Below are 24,173 nucleotides of genomic sequence, written 5' to 3' on the forward strand. Positions count from 1 at the left end.
ATTGACAGATATAATAAAGAAATAAAAATACCATTTATCAGATAAATTGACAAAAAATATCCATTTTGGTTACTCCTTTTCGTGTTTTTGTTTTGACCAATTGAATTGGATATCAATCAATCAATAAACAAACAAGTAAATGCATTATAGTTCGAGTCCATTGTGTATCCATTTAAAAAAAGAACAATACTGTCCCAATTTTTTTTTTAACAATAAGCACATAACTATACTGAACTATTGATGATGAATAGTATAAAGATAAAACTTCAAAAAAAAAAAGAAAAGATATTTATCATTGAACATTGATCAATTGAGTTTGTTCCGCTCTTTTTAAAAACTGAACATATGTATATAGCCAATATACATATATATTCTGGCATGATCCTTTCCTATTTACACAGCTTGTAATACAAATTATTTGAACAAAAATATTGATTAGAAAGAAAGCACTAAAGCTCGAATCCCTATCACATAAACTAAAGATCAAAGAGGAAATAACTGGTGATGGTGGTAGTTGGAGAGGGGGGGGAAAACCCAGTACAAACACTGTCAACACAATTACATCTATATTGATTTAATTTTGTTAAAACTTAAAAAAAAAACATAAATATTATTATGAATCATATAATAGAATGAGTTAAAAACAATAAAATGACAAATTCCATAGTAACTAAATAGAAAATACCTAAAAATACAATTTTGTAGTTTCATTTATTTGTTACCAGAAGAAGAAAAAAGAATGAAGTGAAAAAAAAAAACATAACTGAAGGTAACGTTAACAATCTTTATGGATAAGTGTGTGTGTGTATCTGTTTGGTTTTGGTTTGGTTCGGTTTGGTTTAAACAAAAATATTCGTTAGTTAAAATGGTTAAAACAAGTTAGCAAATTTTCATTCATTGTTTGAATGACTTTCTTTGTGTATTTGTTGTTATTGTTAAAAAGGTAAAGAAAGAGGATATATCATATATGAAATTGTAGATCTACATAATATAACAATAAAATTGATCGATATTGTAAAGAAGAAAATATGAAAGAGAGAGAAAAAAAACAAAAGAAAAACAGAAAATAAACAATAAATTTATATAGTTGAAATCATGAGTCAATGGAAGATAGACCACCATGGAAAACCTGAAAGTACTGGACGGCCGTTTCGTCCTGTTGTGGCACTCCTCAGCAGTGCGCATCCACAACCTAACCTCACGAGATCCGAACTCAGGATCTACCAGTCTCGCGCCACAGCACTTGACCGATATACCACTGAACTGGCCAGCATCCAACGGTGTTAATATCTAATTTCAACCAATCCACGAAATTGAGTAACCATTCACCAATTTCTTCAGTGAGTTGAACTCCACTGATGCGCACTGCTGAAAAGTCCCACAATAGGACGAAACGGCCGTCGAAGGCTTCCAGGTTTTCCACGGTGGTGGTCTAGCTTCAATTAACTCATGATTTCAACTATATAAAATTACTAAAATCTCCACAAAACCTCCCTTCTAATAATAAATTTTGAACTAAATTGTTCATTTATACCAATGAATACAAACAAATTTGATGATTTAAATTAGAATAACTCGGATTCATTATGAATCTATGGATGAATTTCCTGAGTATAAAGATTTTCTATTCATAAACCATATTTACATGTTCATTATTATCTAGATTCATATAATTATCAAATGTAATTGATTGAGATCGTTTAATAGATTTGAACGATTTACAAGAGGATCTAGAATGATTTAATAGTGTTGAAGGCAATGAAACAGAATGAGATGGTATCTTATTTGTAAAAGAATAACCAGGATAGGAATAACTTGAAGATGGATCAGTACACTTTTGATATGAATTATATTCTTGAATTGGTTGACGATCTATACAACGATGAGTATTGTCATCATTGAAAGTGTTATTTGTCATAATCATAGAAGGATTATTCGTTGTATTGTATAGATCATCAGAATCAGATTCATAAAATGTTCTACATTGTGTTAAATATAAATACCAATTATGATCAATTAATGGTTTTTTATTAAATGGAATGTTAATTAATGAATATGTATCTGAATGATTTTGTTCATGTTTATGGATATTACCTTTATGAAAATGATGATGTAGACAATTTTGTAAACGTTCAATAGCACTAATTCTTCGAAGATTATGTAATGAAGTAGTCTGTGATTGTTCTATACATTCTATATTATTGTCATATATTTCTTCTTTATTTATAGGGTTATTAATCTATTCGAAATAAAAAACAAAATAGAGAAATATAAATAATTTAAATATAATAAATCTGAGTAAGTATTATAAGCAAAGATGGATAGCAGTGGAATTCAGGACGCGCGTTTGTTTCTATCTTGGGATTCGTCAACCGAGTGTGCCTGAATTCGAGTTGATAATCACTCTGGAACTCGAACCGAGTACCATTCGCAGGGGTGTTGTTTATGAAATTGAGAGGACGAAAAGTGAATATCCGGCACTTTAACCGGGTTAGTGAATGTGGAGTGTCCATCTGGGGGAGTTGAAAAACCCTGATTCCAAACCAATGGTGAACATGAGCTCCAGTATCCTGATGGAACAAATGACGTATGAATCAATCGTTGGTCATCGGCCACCATGGGACTGCATCTCCTCACGATGCTCCACTGTCTTGTGGATTAGACCTTTAGGTCGAAGGCTCCGGGTGTGACCCCCTAAGAAAATCACCTGCTTCAGTTTGTGCACCTGGGCAATATCACAGCCCTCACACAAATCAAATGAGATTTGTGTGATGCATATGTATCTGGTGCCCCTTTGTACCGATATTTATGTGTTTAAATAATAATAATAATAAAACTATTATATTTCATGTGTAAATCATTTGACCACTTGTTATAACTCTATTAAACAACATATCAACTGTGTCAGTATAAGGTTGTGAATATTGTTGAGGTTCATAGAAGTCATGAACTGATCAATGTTAGACTACCACAGAAAATCTGGAAGCACTGGACATCCGTTTCATCTTAGTTTGGGACCTCTCAGAAGTGTGCGAGAGACCGAAAGTCGTGAGTTCGATTCTCGCGTGCCAAGTCGTGGGTGCTCTCTCCTGAGGAGTCCTATACTAAGATGAAACGCCCATCCAGTGCTTTCAGGTTTTCAGTATTGATCCAACATTGATGGGTTCATAATTTTAATGAAAAATAACTCTATATTTAATTACAGACTGGTGTTTTTTTAAGGAAAATTACCGAAATATACGATTGTACAGTAAAAGTAAATCGAATTGTCGAAGAGGAAATTTCCTTTCCTGAACTGCTTTTCATTTTTTCCAACAGTATACTTCTGAATTGGTTTACATGTTTCACATGATCAAATAATTGAAAAAATAGTACCATTAAAACTGTAGTGAACAAGAACATGGGTGGAGACAATCGAATGTCTTTAAGCACGAATTACAGACTATCTCACTAAAATCTGACAACCATACAGTAAATATTTCACTTGCAAACTTTCAATCAATTGTCACTATCTTGACTGTTCCTTTTGCAAATATCAGTCCATAGTCTCCGATCATTATTGTTCATGCATTTTTATACCAATCGCGTTTCGTTTCCGTTCTTTCCTTATCGATCTACTGAAATACATTCGACGCACGACCATCATAATACACTACTTATGTGGATATAAGTAGACCACACCACAATACTACTATAATATAATTTGGAACGATTGATGATATGAAATTTCGCTCATCATTCAAATCTTGACTATGTTAAGACTTAATTATGAAGCACAATTAAGAGGAGATTATGAATTGAACTTTCGAACGCTTTATGTTATCATTCATGCAACAAACAATTATCGAACAAATATTTCATTTAAATTTCCTAATCATATGGTTAAACAGAAAAGAGGGAGGCCAAAGAACACACTGGGTCGAGAATTAGAAGCAGACATGAAAAGGATTGCACAGGATAAAGTTGGATGTAAAATGCTGATGAGTAGCCTATGTTTCTCCGTGAGAGGCAACAGGAGTAAGTAAGTAAGCAATGGTAAAACTGTTCCTGGGGAAATGATCTAGCTCAATATCAAAAGGTTTGTGATGAAACACAGATAAAATATTTGATAGGATATCAGTACAACAACCTTTTTGTAAATAATTTCGAACCAAATTTCCTTCCAACTTTAATCATTACATATTTGTAAACTAAACAATGTTGAATAATGATATGAATTGACAATTGAATAAATGAAATTTTACCTGTTGATGTGGTCTCAACCATTCAATTGGTAGTGTACGTTCAATAAATGGAAGTTTAGAACCAATTGTAGCTAATCGATTTATCCATTTAGGTAAAGATCGACCACAAAGTAACTGAAGAAAGCAAAAAAATCAAGGTATTTATTCAATATATAGAAACTTATCAATTCAGATAGGTTTAATGATATTAATCACGCTTTATAATTTCATTTAAATAGTACGATACTATTGTTTCAATCGATATGATAACTTTCTTTTGTAAATACATATGCTACGGGCATGGATCTAATTGGCGGCCTGCTCGAACATCTGGACTACCTGTTCCTGCTATCTAGATATTTCAACAAGTTATCTAATTTTGTTTGTTTTAATACATTATTATGGCTATTAATTGCACAACATGTTCAGGTGGGTTTCTGAAAAGTGTACAACCTTTCGATGTAAAGGTTACAAAAGGCCTAATCAGAGATATCGTGGTTGCTGGCAATATGTAGCGTAAAGAATGTACATTATTCAGATGTCGATTGACTGAACTGCTAACTTCTAACTGGCGATCACTCAATATTTATCATCAGGATCGACGAAGAAGTAAGAAACGGAAACTTATTGAAATAATTTGTGCTGAGAATTCTATATTATACCAAAAATATAATATTAAATAAAGCTATGAAAAAATACTAAACCTCCACAAAACCCCTTCTGATAATTAATAATAATACACTGATTATTGTTCAATATAATACATATGCTACTCATCGAACTCAGAGTTTTCTGGATCACAATTGTCATTAACACATCAGGTTCCTGACAAAACTGTTCATATGTATTAATTATTAGTAGTATTATTAGCTTTATTCAATGTTATATTTTGGCACAACATGGAACTCTTAGCACGAAGCATTTCAAAAAGTTATTTTAACAAAAAATGAAAAAGAGTAAACAAACCGAGCCCATGTGTACCGTTGGTTTGGACCCCCTGTGTCCACCAACCCAGTTAAAGTGCAGGACATTCGCTTTTAATCTCCTCAATTTCGTAGACAACATTCGCGCCTCGAAAAGGCAGTGAGTAGGACTTCCCTGGCAGGGGCTATGTACGCGTGGCCGTGTGAGAGCATTTGGAGGGGGAGAGCGGACTCTCCCCACTCTCAGCCGTACCAGGGCATTTGGAGGCTACATATATTCCCACTCCATTAATGAAAACTAAGTCTACATGATCATCCAAACGAGTGAGAAAATTTACATTTTGGTGATCTAATGATGAAAGAAAGCTACGGTCATATGTATTAAAATCACCACACACAATTGGAAGCGAACCATTGAAGGGAGTAACAGCAAATCCAGTGAATTAATCAGCGAAAACAGATATTGCAGGTGATGTGTAGTATAAAGTCACGCAGATATTGGTAACATAAACGTAACTGTTTTTCAAGTGTTTTGGACATCTTAAAGTTGGACAGTTGATAAAGTCGTTTCTAAACTTAAGACATGCAAAACCAAATTGACACCACTTCACATTTACAAATGTAACTACATCGCTACTACACTTTTTGATTACTTGATCAATCATGACGATAAACATTGTAACCCTATAATGATACTAAACAATCGTTTTGTAAATTATGTAAGCAGGATTCTTGGGTTGTGATTATCCCACAATTACGATACATGTTAAGACTTAAAAGGAATTGAAGATAGTTCGCCTAGCCAACTAGTGATCGGCAGTTAGAAGTTAGTATTTCAGGAATCGACATATGATTAATGTTCATTCTTTTCAATGCATATTATCAACCACGACGATATCCCTGACTGCATATTTTTGTACCTTGTACAGTGATAGGTCGCAAACTTTTCATATACGCACCTGAGTAGGTTATGCGATTTTTTTGGCCCACCACTGATTGAATGCAGAAATATTCGCCAACCAGATTATATTCATTATATATAAATTCAATACATCCAGTCAGTCAGTCACAACATAGAACTTCGTACGTACGTACATCAGTTCGAGTTGCATCCACACATCCGCACAAGCTGATCACCCATTAACTAAATAATATGTATTTAAAAACCATTGCAATGTAAGGCGGTATATACTAAGCCCAAAAATACTCTAAAGCAATCATACATTAGAGTAAAAATCTATTGTAATCTTCTCTTTTCTTGATTATTCTAAGTATCCTAACATGAGCAAAACATTTCCCCCATTTGATACTATATTAATAAATAGAATTCTTCTAATGGTCACTGTTACACTGGTGTGTTGATAGTGAAGTGTATATCCCCGAAGTTTTCTTTAATGAACAAAACAAATCAATAACATAGAAATACAATGTAAAACCAACCTGAACAAATGTATCAGAGAAATGATTACAATTTTTATTTAATAAATGATATTGATCACCACGATAATCTGTTGTTATACTCTCTAGCAATAAAGTAACGTCGGAAGCTGTGAAATCTGTATATCCCATGGACAGTGTCACTCTATAAGATATAACATGAAAGTTAACAATGATTTTCGATAGTAATTTCATTTAACGTATCTCTATACAATAATCCTAACAGTGAAATAACTAGAAAAATTTGGCTCCCTCGGCACCGTTGTAACTGACTAGCCAGCTATTGTATATAAAAATTCGTAGTTATTATATATGTAACGACTCGGTTGAGTCTTCAGACTTACTGCTTATATTGGGAAACGAGAATCGCTACAATTCCAACGGTGCAAAGTAAGAACACGAAAGACTGATAAAATGAAGTTTTATTAACTCTACAAAAACACGTCTCTAAACAATTCCCAAAATTAAATCTTCCTTAGACCATAATCCAATCATTTGCATATGGAATTTCATACACGATAATATTACAGTGGAGGGAAGTATATAGAGTTACATTAGAAAAAAATAAATATAGTTCGCCTGAACCAATACAGGGAATAAAATTGTCATATTGAACGAGAGTTCAAACTTGTCATATAGAAAGAAGTTTATACCAAATTGATACAAGAAAATATTGACTTTAGGACGTCACTAACTTTAGTGAACGAAGATTGTACCTGTCACCATGACGGAAAATCATAGTGAATTTATGGCCCCCAAATGCCCTGGTACGGCCGAGATTGGGGAGAGTCTGTTCTCCCTCGAAAAATGTTCTCACATGGCCACGCATATATAGCCTCTGACACAAAAGTCCTACTCCCTGCCTTCTCGCACCACAGGTGTTGTTTACGAAATTGAGAGGACGAAAAGCGAATATCCGGCACTTTAACCGGGTTGGTGGATGTGGAGTGTCCACCTAGGGGAGTTGGAAAACCCTCATTACAAACCAATGGTGAACATGGGCTGGCTCCAGTATCCTGAGGGGACAAATGGTGTATGAATCAATGGTTGGTCACCGACTACCATTGGACTGCATCTCCTCACGATGCTCCACTGCCTTGTGGATTAGACCTTTAGGTCGAAGGCTCCGGGTGTGACCCCCTAAGAAAACCACCTACTTCAGTTTGGGCGTCTGGGCAGTATCACAGCCCTCACACAAATCAAATGAGATTTGTGTGGCGCATATGTATCTGGTGCTTACTTGTACCAATATTTATGTGTTTAAATAAATAAATAAGTGAATTTATGCAAAAGATATTTACCTAAATAATGTCACCTTATCCCATCATATCAGAAACATAACTAAACATGATGAAACTAACATGGTGAAACTCCATCTGAGTTCGAACCCGTTATAAATTCTTTGATTAAGACCCAGCTATTCTTAATTCTTAGTCATCTTAGATACTACTTTACTAGACAAGTCACCAAATCAGAACACGGTTGAACAGGAACGTAATTATACTCCGAATACAAAAAGTTGGATGAAAGTAGCAATCACAATCAGAAAAACGTTTGTATATTAATCATTTTTACATAAGAAGATTCTACAGTCTTTTCCAAGCACCCATTAGTGTTGATTGATTAAAAATAGCTAATCAGAGTGTCCTAACACAATCCTAAACGAAACATGCTTTAATTCAATCTATATCCCACTAACAGAACCCATTCCCAAATACTTTCATATAAACAGTAGGAAGATTAATCTTTACAAAGTGTGACCAAAAGCTGAGTAAAGAAGTCTATACTAGTGAAATGAGTAATATTAAGTGGAATTCAACACATTGAAAACAATTAAGTTTCTGGAGTAATTTACAACACCCTGGAGGCAGCGACGTTACATCAATTCAGACATACGTAAAGATATTTGAAGGATAAACTTAATATTGTTGCTCTTAAATAGTTTCAATGATGCTCCAGAAGAAAATACATAAATATGATTGGTAGCACTATTTGAAAATACGTTTTACTATTACTAAGGAAAAATATCTATTAACGTCTAAAACCTTATCAAATTTATTTCTTTGAAAAACGTAGCGGGTCATCAGTCATAAGCAGCAACGTAGAACCTGATATGTGCGCATCGGTTCAAGTCATCACATCCCATTAGTACAGTGACATAAAGTTATGACAAATTTTTAGGTAGCTGAAATAGTAACAGCATCAGTAATTGTAAAAAAGACAAGGCATAGAAAAATGAAAAAAAATAAGTAGATGGAGATTTCGGGAAGGTAAAGTATGAATTCATCTGTGCCGTTGAGACCGATTCTAATCCATGCCATGCAACATCTCTAGCTGCTAATTACGATAGTCGTCCAGACTCCAACCATGTAGGCTATACCTATTACCATGACTCAGACCAATTGTCAGTAACTTAATGGACTGGTGCTATGTATTCATTTATCCGCACCTTTTTTCTTCCAGCCTACTCCTACTTCTATACACAACAACTTCACCCGTAAAGATAGGCGTAGGTAGGGCATGCGTAACACATATTGCAAACACTCCAACTGACGACTCACTAACTCATCAATCGATTTGCCAAACAAAACTTTCTCCATATCATTGACTTTGTTCCAGACAACTATATTGAACAGACAATAGGCAATAAATATATGTCAAATAATTAACTTATGTGTAGACCTGGACAAATCTAAAAATATATGATAATGTGGAGAAAATTTCTTCACGAAATGACGGCTACAGAATCATAGAAATTCGGAGAGCATTAGATACGTGATTTGTACTGGCTGGTAAGTTGTACGTAGGATGCAGATACTAAACCAAACAAAATTTAAGCTCGAAGTAACCTATAACTTCGACGATATGTACCGATTTCTAAGATAAACTTTCCAAAATTCTAGTATAAAGTCGATAAATTTGTAGAGATGTAGCAGTTACTCAGTGAGGTTTGTCGATGAGGATTGCAAAATAACGCTAACTCATAAGAGTCAAAAAATGTTAAACTGTTGGATTCCTATTCTGTTGTTCAACAGAATATCGACATCGCTAAGGTATTAGGAGATTCTGGAACTATATCATAATATGTAGGGCTACGTGAAGTGTACTGTTGAAGAGTTGAAAACTAGTTGTGCCTGAAATTTATACAAAATTCTCGCATAAAGTAGATAAGATTGTCCAATGCGAAATGACATTCTATAAGTGTAAGCCACACTGCTCAAGTTGTTTGAATTCAGAGAATTCGGTGTGCACATCACATATTCCGTTAAAATGGAACACATTAATTCAGTAAAACACTTTGATGGAAGTCATAAACTGAATATTCGATCCTCTGATATAGAATGGATGGAATGTGGCTGCTAACAGTGAAATCTAGGACGTGCGTTTTGTCCCATTTGGGACTTGTTAGTTCCAGCTTGTGTCACAACGGCTATGTCGAGACAGTCCGCACAGGATCCCAATATACCAACCAAGACTGATTAAATTACAGTCAAAAATATCAATAACAGTATGAATCGTACCGTTTCAAATCAACTTAAATTTCATTGTCTGTTCTGGAGTCTTTAAAGATATAACTGAACAGTTTTATAAATCTTTTATTACTGACATATAACAATAAATCACATGAGAACAGAGAATAGATATTAGCTAGATGAAAAAAAGATACAAATCGAAGTTGAATTACGAGAGTACTTCACAAATACGCACACGCCCTCATTAATGTTAGTACATATATCTACTTACTATTATTAGTTAACAATTATCGAATACAATGCATATATATCAGTTACTATGATCTACTAATGAAGTAATACGTTCCATGGTAATAATAATAATAATAATAATAATAATAGTAATAATAATAATGGTACTCATTTATGAACAGGCCATATTCTAGGTGTGAAAGATAATGATACTACCCAAATGTCCAAAAGAAAGTAGGCAGAACGGGGTTTGAACATGAGTCTTGGTAGCTAAACATCCAATGCCTTAACCACTAACCTACCGGCTTCACTTTTCTAGCATGCTTCTATCTCTAGTATTATCTTCAAGCACTATGTGTCAACCCGTATTGAAAGATTTGTATCATAGCGTAGCGAACGAGAACAACTAAATGGATCTTAATACAACAACTACACAATATCTTGTTAAAATCTGAGAACCATACAGTAAATACTTCATTTGCAAAATATCCATCAATGGTCTCAGACTTTGTTGTTTCTTCGTTTTTATACCAATTACTTTCTGTTCTCGTTCTCTTCGGTTTTCTCAACGTTCTACCGCCAGGCATTCCACCTTTGATCGGTGATACATACTAATTATATCTGTCGACATCAGTAGCACACACCACAATAGTACGTAAAAACTGAGTATTATAAACAGCGAATAGTAAGGATTTAAGTTATCCCGTTGTTGATATTTATGACTGAATTTTGATCGGTGTTTGTTGGGACACGTGCATCATATGCAGATTGCTTCGATATAGCCGTCATGACGAAATTTAAAACGGATGGATAATGCATTAAGCGTTTGAAGATAAATGTACAGGATTCAAAATAAATTGAACCAAACAATAAAATTGATTTCCGAACGAAATACATGAATGTGAAAGAAGGATAGATAGTAATTATTAGTTACAAAGGTTCATATATGAAGTGTTGTTAAAAATGAGATTTGAATCTAATCAGTGTCCTTTCGAAAATGGATACACTCTGAACATATGCTTTGATGTTGTATAACACTGAAATTCAGGAAGCGCATTCAGTTGTGTCTGAGACTTATCAATTGTATTTATCAGTAATCCAGTGTTCATATACATATTGAGGTATCTAGTACCGTATACGTCATTTATTCACTTAAACAATGAATACTCAATAACTTGGTTAAAGGATGTGATATTTAATATGAATTGCACAGATTTGTATTTTTCTCTTGTTGATATCCAGGACTAAATTTGATTAGTTTCTAATGGGTAAATGGATTTTATAAAACTTTACAACAAAAATTAATATCATGCTTTTTAGACGAATCAGCAGTCTAGTCAATAGTAATTCGGTGAGCTTTGAGCGGTGGAAAGTCGGTTCCAGCCTTAACGTGAACATTGTTGAGTGACGCCCTCAAAAGTCTTCAGAGGCTCGCGAAAAATTAAGAATACTTCATTCAATTAGAGTTCAACAGGAACTTCTCAAATAGTTCTGGAGAAACGGTAAATTACGTACCACATTGTAATTGAATAACTAATTTTGTTACTAACTTAAGCTAGTTTCCAAAAAATCCTTAAAAAATATCAAGTTCACGAATAAACCTATAAATATTCCCGTAAAATTTTTGAGGTCACCAGCTTTTTGTCTCCTGCTAGGGATTCAAGTGTAAGAGAATTCTGGGAAACCAAACAGTGATTAGAAACCAAGGTTAAGGATTCAGGTACCAAACTTAACAAATATCAACACAAGGACCAAACACGCGTCACAGATTTCAATACTAATCATCATAAAATATGTGAACAAGGATGCCATGTATTCATAACTTGATTTAAACAAAATTTAGCTTTAGCGTAAATTCATAGTTGCAAGCGTGAGTCAATTGAAGCTAGACCACCATGGAAAACCTGGAAGCACTGGACAGCCAACTCGTCCTATTGTGGGACTCTTCGGCAGTGCGCACACACGACCTCGCCTCGCGAGATTCGAACCCAGGACCTACCAGTCTCGAGCCAGAGCACTTAACCGACAGACCACTGAGCCGGCATTCGATGGTGTTTATGTCTAACTCCAACCAATCCATGAAGTTGAGCGACCGTTCACCAATTGTCTTCAATGAGTTCCTATCTCACAACAGACGTGGTTTAGCGTAAATATTTTTCTGTGATGATTAATTAGATCAACTGGATGCTAATGAAGATGAATTAAATGGTCAGAGTGTCCTTTAATTTTCAAATGATTATCTTTCCAGATGATATATTTCAACTACATGAACCTTTACAATACACCAAATGTTATATAAGATACGGTAACCTTTTGTTCTGACTAATTTTTAAATAATCACTCTCTATGATGGTGGAGAAGATTTGTAGCTCAGGTAAATGATTTCGAACAAAATCCAACCTAAAATCATTCTCACAGACACTGTGAATACAAAATGCAAAGTGTATATGAAAATATGTAAATAATGAAACGAATATTCTGAATAATACTAACTTGTACGAATAATTTTCGCCTAAATAAGCAGAATCTCTTGGTAACATAGAGAATACTCCAGAGTTGGTTAATGGATGTCCACCATATGAATATTCTATGACAACAAAATAACAGTAATAATGAAACACATTTAGCACACATTTATATGAATAGCAAAAGAGATAGAAAATAATGTCTCAGAAATGATAATGAGAAGGAATAAGCACTGGGAATCTGGTTAGAAAAGATATTGGTTTAAAGGTATGTGTGAAGGAATGCCAAGATTCCAGATGGAGGAGATAAAGTGTGAATGCATCTACATCATTGTCTGAACCATATCATCTAAAATCTTCAGCCATTGATTACCATTCTCACGCGAACCCCAATCAGGTGGTCGTCATGAACCAACATAGCTCAGGACAAGAGTCAGTGACTTCATGGACTGAGTTCATACTTTAGTTTAGCCGCCTCTAACTTTCATTCAACCTACTTCTACACCAACAAATGTCGCTCGTCAAAGTAGACAATAGTTATGCATGGATAACACATGTCCTAACCACTTGTACCAATAAATATGTACAAGCTCATCAAGCGATTTGGCATCTTGCCCACAAGATAATCCATCCCTTACCTCAATGTTGCTCACTCATTCGAGGTTAAGTACAATGTACTAGGCAAAGATGTCAAACCAGTCGATTAAGTTATAAATGTTCATAAAAAGAGGTGGTTAAGACATGTGTTAAGTATGTGTAACTACCTGCTGCTATGTAAGAACTGAGTCAGAAATTCGTGAACTATGTTCTCTTTCGTATGGAATGCTTTATTTTAAAACTTTAAAAGTTTGTAAAGGGTTAGATTTCAAAATGACTTAAATGCAAAAACATAATGTATCAATAACGAGCATAATGGTATGCAGGAAAAAATATAGAAGTGTCTAAATGAGATATATTGACTGTTGAATGTTACGATGGAAAAGCATCGAGACTTCATAGGTCCTCTAGATTTAGATTTAGTATTCTTAGATAACTTATCTCGCAAATACCAATGTCTTTAATTATCTCGTATGACTAGTAATCACATTCTCAATTGTATTTACTAGTTTATTGCAGTATATAATCCTACAAATACGAACTAGATAAACATTACAAATTATAAGAGAATGGAAAACAAACAAGTTAACACTTACCAGTTCCATGCACTACAACTCCTGTATGATAAACTCCAATACCAAGAGAACTGACGTAATCATTTATCCATAACTACGAAATGAATATGGATACATAGCAATTAATATCCATTAGGGGAGAAGATAAGAAAATTGTGTAACAGTTTAACATTGGTTGTGTAATCTAATCACAAAACAACCAAATTAATGAAAACAACTGATAAGAAAAGCATTGAACGATAGAAGATAAGGCTTCATATAAGTGATAATGATAACCCAAGGATAGAACAAGGTTTATTCCAATAAAGGACAACATGCTTACAGTATACACTGATGAGCATAAAAGTTATAATCCTTACAAATGATCCTGGAGATATGCCGAAATCGAGTAAACGACTTGTGGGTCTAATCGAATTAATTACGAAAGAAAATTATTATGTTTTTCAACTTATTGAAATCTGCCAAAGATACTGATGAGTTGGAGAATGTTTTAAACAATTATTTTGTAGAAATTTAAAAACTTTTGTAGAGGTATTGATGTCCCCGAATGCCCTGGTACAGTCGAGAGTAGGGTGGGTCTGCTCTCCTTCTCCAAATGCTCTCACATGGCCACGCGTGTATAGCCTCTCCCACAGAAGTCCTACTCAATGCCTTCTCCTGGCACCGGTGTTGTTTACGAAATTGAGAGGATGAAAAGCGAATGTCAGGAGCTTTAACCGGGTTGGTGGACACGGTAAGTCCACCCAAGGGAGTTGGAAAACCCTGATTCAAAACCAATAGTGCACATGAGCTTCAGTATCTTGAGGGAACAAATGGCGTATGAACCAATCGTTGGTCACCGACTACCATTGGACTGCATCCCCTGACGATGCTCCACTGCCTTGTGGATCATACCTTTAGGTCAAAGGCTCGGGGTGTGGTCCCCCAAGAAAACCACCTGCTTCAGTTTGGACACCTGGGCAGTATCACAGCCCTCACACAAATCAAATGAGATTTGTGTGGCGCATACATATCTGGTGCCCTTTTGTATCAATATTTATGTGAACAAGGTATTGAATTTATAAAATTAGAAAAATGAAAAAAAATCTACTCTTTATAAATTATACAAGGCGCACATTCAACTATCAAAAAAAACTACTCCATTAGACAAGAAGTTTTAAGAATGAATAACATAACAATTTAAGATCATTTTATGTACTTGAGATCATGAGTCAGTTGAAGCTAGACCACCACCATGGAAAACCTGGAAGCACTAGATGGCCGTTTTGTCCTATTGTGGGACTCCTCAGCAGTGCGCACCGACGATCCCGCCTCGCGAGATTCAACTATATAAAATTACTAAAATCTCCACAAAACCCCCTTCTGATAATTTAACATCAGTCAAAAACTCATTGAAACTAATCAACATATTTGGTATACATTTTAGTTTATTTGAAAAATTCTCAAAAAATATAAACACTCATTTATTTATTTATTTATTTCAACACATAAATATTGGTACAAGGAAGCACCAGATATATATGCGCCGCACAAATCTCATTCGATTTGTGTGAGGGCTGTGATACTGCTTAGGTGTCCAAACTGAAGCAGGTGGTTTACTTAAGGGGGCCACATCCGGAGCCTTTGACCTAAAGGTATAATCCACAAGGCAGTGGAGCATCGTAAGGAGATGCAGTCCCATGGTAAACGGTGACCAACGATTGGTTCAGACGCCATTTGTTCCCTCAGGATACTGAAACCCATGTTCACCATTGGTTTTGAATCAGGGTTTTCCAACTCTCCTAGGTGGACTCGTCGTGTCCACCAACCCGGTTAAGGCGGAGGACATTCGCTTTTCGTCCTCTCAATTTCGTAAACAACAGTAATGCCACGAGAAGGCAGTGAGTAGGACTTTTGTGTCAGAGGCTATATACGCGTGGCCATGTGAGAGTATTTCGACAGGGAGAGCGGACTCTAGTCACCCTCGGCCGTACCAGGAGGTTTTGTGAAGATTTTTAGTAATTTAATAATTGAATTCATGAGTCAATTAAAGATAGACCAGCATTGAAAACTCAGAAGCACTGGACGGTCGTTTCGTCCTAGTATGGAACTCCTTAGCACTGCACACCCACGATTCCAGGTTTTCCATAATGGTCTAGCCTTAAAATTGACTCATAAATTCAACCAATGATCAAAATGAAATGAATCATCAATGTTCAATTAATAAACTAAATGATTTAAACAATCAATTCAAGGTAGACAAATCGAATTATGTAACAAGGATTAAAAAAAGGTCACAAAACTTAAAGACAAACAATAAAAAATAAGGAGCTATTAAGTTTAATCATAAAACAATTTTCTCTTTTCTTTAAAGAAGTAAATAGGATGAAACAATAGCCTACTTCAGTGTTATGAATGTACACTAGAAAAGTATTAAACACACCCTTCATTTATCGCTAACTGACGATCGATTCGATATAAATTTTTAAGGATATTTCTTATTGTTAAGTGATATAATCTAGTGAATTCTTTAACATTGAGAAACACTTTGAACAAATACTTCTTTTGATTTTAAAACTGTTTAAGATGGTGGAGAAGATTTGTAGCTCAGGTGGGTGATTTTGATGTAGGCTTGTTCTCTGAGCTGGATGGTTTGGTCGTGGAGCTTTCATCCTTTCTGCAAACGACATCATCAGCACAAACTTCGGGTAGAAGTGAAGTGTTTGAATTTCTCCACATATGATTTACAGCTTGTCCTGTGCACCTCAATGTTGATTGGTTCTTATTGACCTTAAATCTGTCATTGTTTATTCCTTTGTTTTGATTGTATCTCCTATTGGTTTGAGATGGTGGAGAAGATTTGTAGCTCAGGTGGGTGATTTTTTTAAAACTGTTTAAAAGTGGAAATCTACGGAAGCATACTCAGGACTTATAAGGTAAGTATTAATATTACATACCGTTAGGTCTTTTAGATGAGGAATCGCGCTAATATTACAAATCAATGGGTGTGAGAAAAACATAATGTATTAGGCTCACTGAGATTTGATGATCCAAGATGGAGTGTACACCACAAAAGAGTTTCAAACTAAGGTTCTTCATATTTCAATTATTCCTCACCAAATGGTGTTAGTTAACGACTAAAACTAACTGAAAACTATTCAGAATTATTGGAAAAGCCACTTAACATGAATAGATTGATTTGAACTTGCTCTAATAAGCCAAATAATATAAGCTAACTGTTATAAATTTCATATACAGGTAGGGTTTCTTCGTTCATTATAAGAAAATAGAAGCGTACATGCTCTTTTTTCCAAAGTTTATTTTTAAAAAAATTGATGACTGAGTTAAGAAATACAAAAGAAAATAAACAGAAGCATGAGGGTCATAATATTTTGCTCAATTTCAAGAAAACACTGACATATTAATTAAGATGGCGAACAGCGTGACCTCCACATCTAATGATCGAAAGTTACACGAATATTAATATAATATATATATCAGTTAAGTGCTCTGGCGCGAGACTGGTAGGTCCTGGGTTCGAATCTCGTGAGTGCGAGATCGTGGATGCGCACTGCTGAGGAGCCCCATAATAGGACGAAACGGCCGTCCAGTGCTTCCATGTTTTCCATGGTGGTCTAGCTTCAATTGACTCATGATTTCAACCATGAAAAATACTGAAATCTCCACAAAACCCCTTCTGAATATTACTAGGTAAATAAATCTATAGTTATCATTATTTTCATTATTATTATTATCCTATTACTGTTATTATTATTACCTAACTCATAGTAGTTGAAGAATTAAACAATATAAAACATGAATAACTTAATTTACACCGTTACTATTGTCACGGAGTTGAAAGGGTATAGAAAAGAAAGCTAGAAGTAGTTGCTTTGTGTTTAAAAATCAATAAAAATACAGCTACTGGGTTGTAGAACCATTTGGAATTGTTTACTTGTATCTTCCTATTGATGTTTTGAACTGCGATTGACCAGTCTCTTATTGGCATATGTGTATCCTGTGCGTATTGCTTCGATGTTGCCTTAATTCAAAAGCGTTATAAGCAAAGATGGATAGTGCTTAGCAGTAGAATCCAGGACGCGCGTCTCGTCCTATCTGAGACTCGTCAGCCGGATGTGTCTGTATCCTAGAGTTAATGTCTACTCCGCGACTCAGACCCAGTACCGTTCGCTTCAAACGCTATCGCGTTATCCACTTAGTTACTGAGTCCTGATAGCTACTTGCTTGTACAATGCGATGAATTTTAAATTCACTCGGTATTGTTTACTTGAATCTTCGCAATAGGATGAAACGTGAGTCCTGGACTCCACTCCTGGCCACTATGCATCCTTGCTTACTGGGTTGTAGTTTCTAACTCTGTTCCATCTAATTCAGCTTGAACAGCCAAATAGTACAATCGAGCCTATAAACACAGTGTTGCTATAAGCCTGGTACACCAGAAACTGTACTTAGTTATTTCAAGCTACATAATAAAAAAAACTAGAAAATTCATGTGAGAATAGGCATAATATGAGACAACTCTACATGCTACGTGCTTAAAAATAACATATTGTAGAAACTTTTGTTACTTATTAAGTTCAGACTGAAATCATTCTACCCTACTATTCAAGTAATAACTGAACCAAACATCCAATATAAAATGATACATATAATCAATGAAAATAATCCGTTCCTCCTGTTATGTCTCGTAGGTTGAACGCTTTATTCAGATCTTAAGCTATTCGGATAACCCCCAGGCTAGCACTACTCAGCGACTTGAAGTCCAGAGAGAAGACACGAGTAACAGAGAAAACGCTTTACTACAAGGTTCGTTTTTGTACAGAAAATCGTAGGTATTTATAGATGTTTGCTTAAGTTAAATCAACATCCTAATTCAGCCAATCCACTTAACGACATATATTGCTACTGACCAATGGTAGCATGCCACGTTGGAACTCCAGAATGTTCTGTCGTACTCTGATTGGTTGGGGCTCTTTTTGAGCCTCTGGAGGCTCTGCTGGGGTTCTCTGGAAGCAGACTTAACACTCCACAAGGTGTATACTAATTACGAACCTATTAATTCTCCCATTTTCGTGGTGTAGCGGTGAGCACTTCGGACTCTGAATCCGGCAACCTGAGTTCGAATCTCGGAGAGGCCTCATGATGTGGGAACCTATTAATGTTCAACTAGATTTGCGAATCAAATAAGATGACTTCTCGATGATAATCTGACTAATATTGAAATATCTTGACCTTATCCGAGTATAATTAACACAAACTCTGAGGTTACAGTTTGGTCCTAAACAACAAGACGAAACGATAATCTTCAACAAAAAAAACAGAGATTCTGTTACACAGTTAAGTGGTTTTTGGCTACATATGTAACATTACTCATATTTCCAGATTAAGCTATACGTTTGCTGTAAGTGGATATGGTTTTTCTGACAAACGAAAAATGTTGTTGAATGATGCTAGTTACTACACATTACATGTTGGCATTTTAATGAACTAAAGATGTCATAAATAAAATGTTCCGACTACTTAATTGACTGATTTAAATCTTCCTTAATGTACCATTGATGAAACCACATCTGGTGTACTAAAGCAGTTTGTCACAGCTTCAAATTATTTTCAACAAGGCTCTATGAAGCTGATGACAGATATGTACAACATCTTACGGGCAGATTAGGTTGTTTTAGTGTAGATATAGACATCCCGATTACAATGCTAAAATTAATCGTGATATGTGGACACATCGAGCACAGAATGTTTCTTATCTTTCTCTTAATTTTAAGTTTAGCATTATCCATGTTTTGTAATCTTTAGCTTCCACTACAATTAATATTATTCCACATTACTTGTTTCCGAACATGTTAAGCTTATCAATTCGCTGAATTAGATGTGACAACCTTAAACGTATAGACTAGTGTTAGGTCTTACATTATCAATACTTAGCTAATAGAAATCTAACTACCAAAGTAAATCAGTAGTACTGTTAAGGCTTGTTATATATACTCATAATACGATGAGTGTTGGTAATTTAAGAAAATAAACGAATATGGACAATGAACATGAATAAAATCAATTTCCGATCTTTATTATCATTATTTTACTATCGAAACCAACTCTTTAGATAACTTCAGGTACATTTATGCACAGTTAAAAAAAATGTGTAATATACAACATAAAACTAAAGTAATATTTCATTAACAATATCAATACATGTTATTTTATATATAATCGAACGCCTGTACTGATGCAATTCAATGATTAGACACATCATGAGAATGTGTTCAAGAACAAGCATTACATACATCACGTATTCCGTGTTGAACAGGTTTGATGTAGTATAGTTTAAAAACACAGTGGAGATTTTAAAATTGTCCAACTGATGACCATCTCCTGAAGGACAATAAAAGCTTTGCAATCAAGGCACTCAACATAACACAGTGGTATTGAGTTATTTACTTAGTGATCCTTCAAATTCAACTGATAGTTTGTACCCACATTATTCGTATCACTGATTTCCATCAAACTAACTCTTTGAACAAGTCCCCATATTTTCGGATGTGACAATACAGCATTTATGGATGACTTGTTAATATTTGCTCTCCAGCTCTAATTTTTCCATTATAAATGTCTTGATGCCAAGTTTTGCATCAACATACGTAGACAAAGAGAGATAATTTAGTTTTGCATAGGCATTTTCAGTCAAAAACTACAATCTTGACTAGGATGAATTAACTACCTATCTTATAAGTATTAACTGTAAACATTTTGCATTCTATTGACTGATTCTATAAACTTCAAAGGTCAATCATACCTTTTCTGAGACTAGATTTATTGGGCATAATTGTTTCGCTTAAAATTAAACAGGTCATTCCAACTAAGTAAGTCGACTAAATGTGTTTTAAACGAGACAACTAAACCATTTACGTTTAATTGGATTCTGAAGTTAATTATACTAGAAAATTATCAGGGCACACCCATTTAATTAACCTATAAGGAGGTAAGCTAAGGGCGAGTTCGTGAGCATAAGATGAAGGAATCCATACATCAAGTAAAAAAATGACCTTCAAAGTTTGAGTGCCCGATTAAAACTGTGTGCAGAATACAACAGCGAATTCTCAAATGCGCTCTTAAAAATAAAGAGAAAATAGAACTTGGGTCTAGTACACAACTTTACAGTATATGCTTGCATTTTAAAAAGTCACTGGGTCTTAATTCCCTTGGGAACCTAGATTGATTTTCACATGTTGTGTAAACTCATCCTTTGTGTTGGGGATGAAACGCTGATTGATTTTCAGTGAATTTTCATCTATATGGATTTAGTCAATATAAGATGAGCCATTTGATTTGAATGTATCTTTCATTTTATTTATGAATCCACTATAATTTTGTGTTCAATTAATGATTGCTTATTCAAACAATTTTTGTAATTAATAGTTATTCATCAAACACTAATAACCTACGAATATTAAGAGTAGCAGATATTAATGCGTTTCTAAATTGATCATAGGTGTCTTCGAAGCTAAAAGAAAAGGCTAAAAATAATTTGGGGTGGCCAAACTAAGGTGTAGCATCATTTTCTGAAATCATTGCCCATTAGTCTGAGCCACATAGATAGGTTTAGACCACCTAGTTGGTGTCCAGATGATTATTGTATCCAGAAGTTGGAGATGTTAGACGACGTGGATTACAATCGTTTGTAGTGACGCAGATATATTCATTCTACATCTTGTCTTAGATCCTGTGTCCTGAAATTCCTTCTTACTTTGCTTTTCTTTTTTCAAACCTAATGTTTCCTAATGTTGCTGAGAATGTCACTATTTCTACCATCTCGAAATGTAACTCGGTAATTTCACTTCTCTGTGCTAATGTTATGTGGTAACTTGGATTAATACACATGTGCTATGTTCTACACTGCATAAGACTAACTGAATCATTGAATAATAGAAAAATAATTGAATTAGTTCGAATTTAGATCGATTTTAGAGTCTTTATTAAGAAAAATGTGTGGCGCATATGAATCTGGTGCTTTTGTACCAATATCTATGTGTTCAAATAAATAAATGTTAAGAAAGGTTTTTTAAAAAAATTGGACATTTTCACTCAAGTCAACAGCAAGGAGACAACAGAGTATATCTGGTTCACCGTACTGAGGTTGGATTTGCGAATAATTAGCTCAGTGAACAGACGTACTACAATGATTCCATAACTAACTTTTATTATACGACAATCAACTTAATTTTAGTGCATTTTGATTCTGAAACCGTATGTGTACTCTTAATGTGTCTGAAAACCAAGAGATGGTTCAAAATTTTAAAAGCACTTAACTTATAATCACTAAGCCGCACATTTGAAACTGAATCGACATTTTCGATTCGAGTAGTAAAAGTACCTTTATAAGACAGTCTTCAAAAGCCAAATGTGCGAATCAGTAGTTGGTCAATGAATGGCGCTAAACTTGTGAACAATTGTTTGCATAAGGTTATGTGCTTTATTACTATGATCTTCTGAATAACGACACACCAACTTTATCTCATAAGACGTAAGAAACATTTATTTTGTTTTGAAATGATATTAAACACTTGTGGCTAGGGAAATGAAACTGAAAACGGAAGCACACTTAGTTTTAAAACTGAAGGAAGCCTTTGTTTCTCTAGAAAAATGTTGGTGAAACATAGACAAGATTTGATTATTGTATACTATTTGTCTTCGAACAGATAACCTAGTTCCTAAACAGGGGTGGATGGACTTGAGAAACCCATAGTATAAGAGATCAAAAACAAGCAGGGTTGGTGATTTCTCGGTCACTATGTGGTCTGATTAATGTAGTTTTAGGTCAAAATGGCGATAAGAATATTTATCTTTTGGCGATTTAAACAGATTAACTAAGCAGTGAATCCAATTTTGCAGCAGATTATATCGGACAAAAAACCTATAAAAAGAGGTTTGAGATCATTCGATCTAAAAAACTGAACATAAATTAGAGATTCGAGATAGTTTCTCAATATACATTAATTACGATCTTCGGATGTTTAAAATCTATTGATTACCATTTACTGAAGTGTGAGTATACACACCTCTTGAAGTAAAATGTTTGTATAAAAACTGTTTCCTTTTATGACTTCTGGAAACATCAATCTATCATTTTCTTTACGACTAAATAAACACTGAATTTTTGTCCAATCACATTTGTATCTGCTACATAAAATAATAATATGAGTTAGTCAGTTAGCTGTACGTTTAGGTAATACAATCACACAACTAACGATGAAGAGATAATAAATATAGAAATCAATAGATACATTTCTCTTACCATATCATAGACATTCACAGTCACCGGCGTTGCAACGGAATTATTTGTCGAATGAGTTATCGTACAGTTAGGTATAGTTGTGTTGGTTTCTGTTTCATGATTCTCTGATGTTGATGTTTGAGTTGATGAAACACGATCTAATTTCATCCGCAATTTCTCCCAGAACCCCATAAGTGGACTCATTTTTTTCCATTAACTCATCTTTTTGGAAAACTATCCAAACAGTAAGACCTAAAATGATTCCGTATCAACGAATACACAAAAGTGAAGAACATTATCTCTGTAATAAATAATAAACCTGAAGGTTCCTGAAGTCCTTAGTAATGTTATAGTTCAGTAATCAAAAACTCTGATTTATGTAAAAAAAAAATGCAACCTCACTGGAGTCAAACTTGCTACCGATTCCATCCATAATTTCATCAATAGAGAAGCGTGACGGAAACATTACCCTCGTGATCTTAAATTCTAGTCATGTGGATTTCGACAAATATGATAAAGCCACTGTTTAACATTTAAAGCATTACAACCTCCTTTGAATAACACTACCTAAACGAATTGGTTCATTGATTCCTATGCACAATACCTAAAACTTAAACTTCTCTAGGCAGAACTAGTACTAGTACTTGTTTCTTGAGATCTGCGTCTGGGTGATGAGCTCATTTTTGGCTGCAAAATTCTTGCTACATTCTTCCTAGGGAACTGAGGGAAAAAAAACAACTCAATTATTAACAGAGTGACTGGGGAGTAACACTTGAAGTAATCCCTCTTAGTATTTGTAGGACTAAAGTAATCGTCAACCCCTGACTTGAAATATTAGGTAGAGTGACATCACTATAGCTTCCACCACTGATCCGAACCGCTAAAACTTAGAATGATAGGTCTAGTAAACAAAACTGTCACTAAAATAGGTGGATGGTTAAGATATTTTGGTGATTCTACGAGGCATTT

General features: G+C 34.6%; 1 protein-coding gene and 1 non-coding gene across 2 annotated transcripts; one reads left to right on the top strand and one right to left on the bottom strand.

The window, feature by feature from the left end:
• Window positions 1–1,624: 1,624 nt before the first annotated feature.
• Smp_152220 (hypothetical protein) lies at window positions 1,625–23,408 on the bottom strand (the record flags this gene model as incomplete). Its single annotated transcript, XM_018793012.1, has 6 exons — window positions 1,625–2,239; window positions 4,245–4,358; window positions 6,587–6,728; window positions 12,781–12,874; window positions 13,946–14,018; window positions 23,226–23,408. The coding sequence occupies 6 exons, from the start codon at window positions 23,406–23,408 to the stop codon at window positions 1,625–1,627; spliced, it is 1,221 nt and encodes a 406-aa protein (XP_018647567.1).
• Smp_tRNA_00609_Pseudo_CTG.1.1 lies at window positions 18,992–19,062 on the top strand. The gene has a single exon. It is a non-coding gene (tRNA).
• Window positions 23,409–24,173: the final 765 nt, after the last annotated feature.

Source organism: Schistosoma mansoni, chromosome 1, assembly GCF_000237925.1.
Source record: "Schistosoma mansoni strain Puerto Rico chromosome 1, complete genome".
In the NCBI taxonomy this organism is placed as follows: domain Eukaryota; kingdom Metazoa; phylum Platyhelminthes; class Trematoda; order Strigeidida; family Schistosomatidae; genus Schistosoma; species Schistosoma mansoni.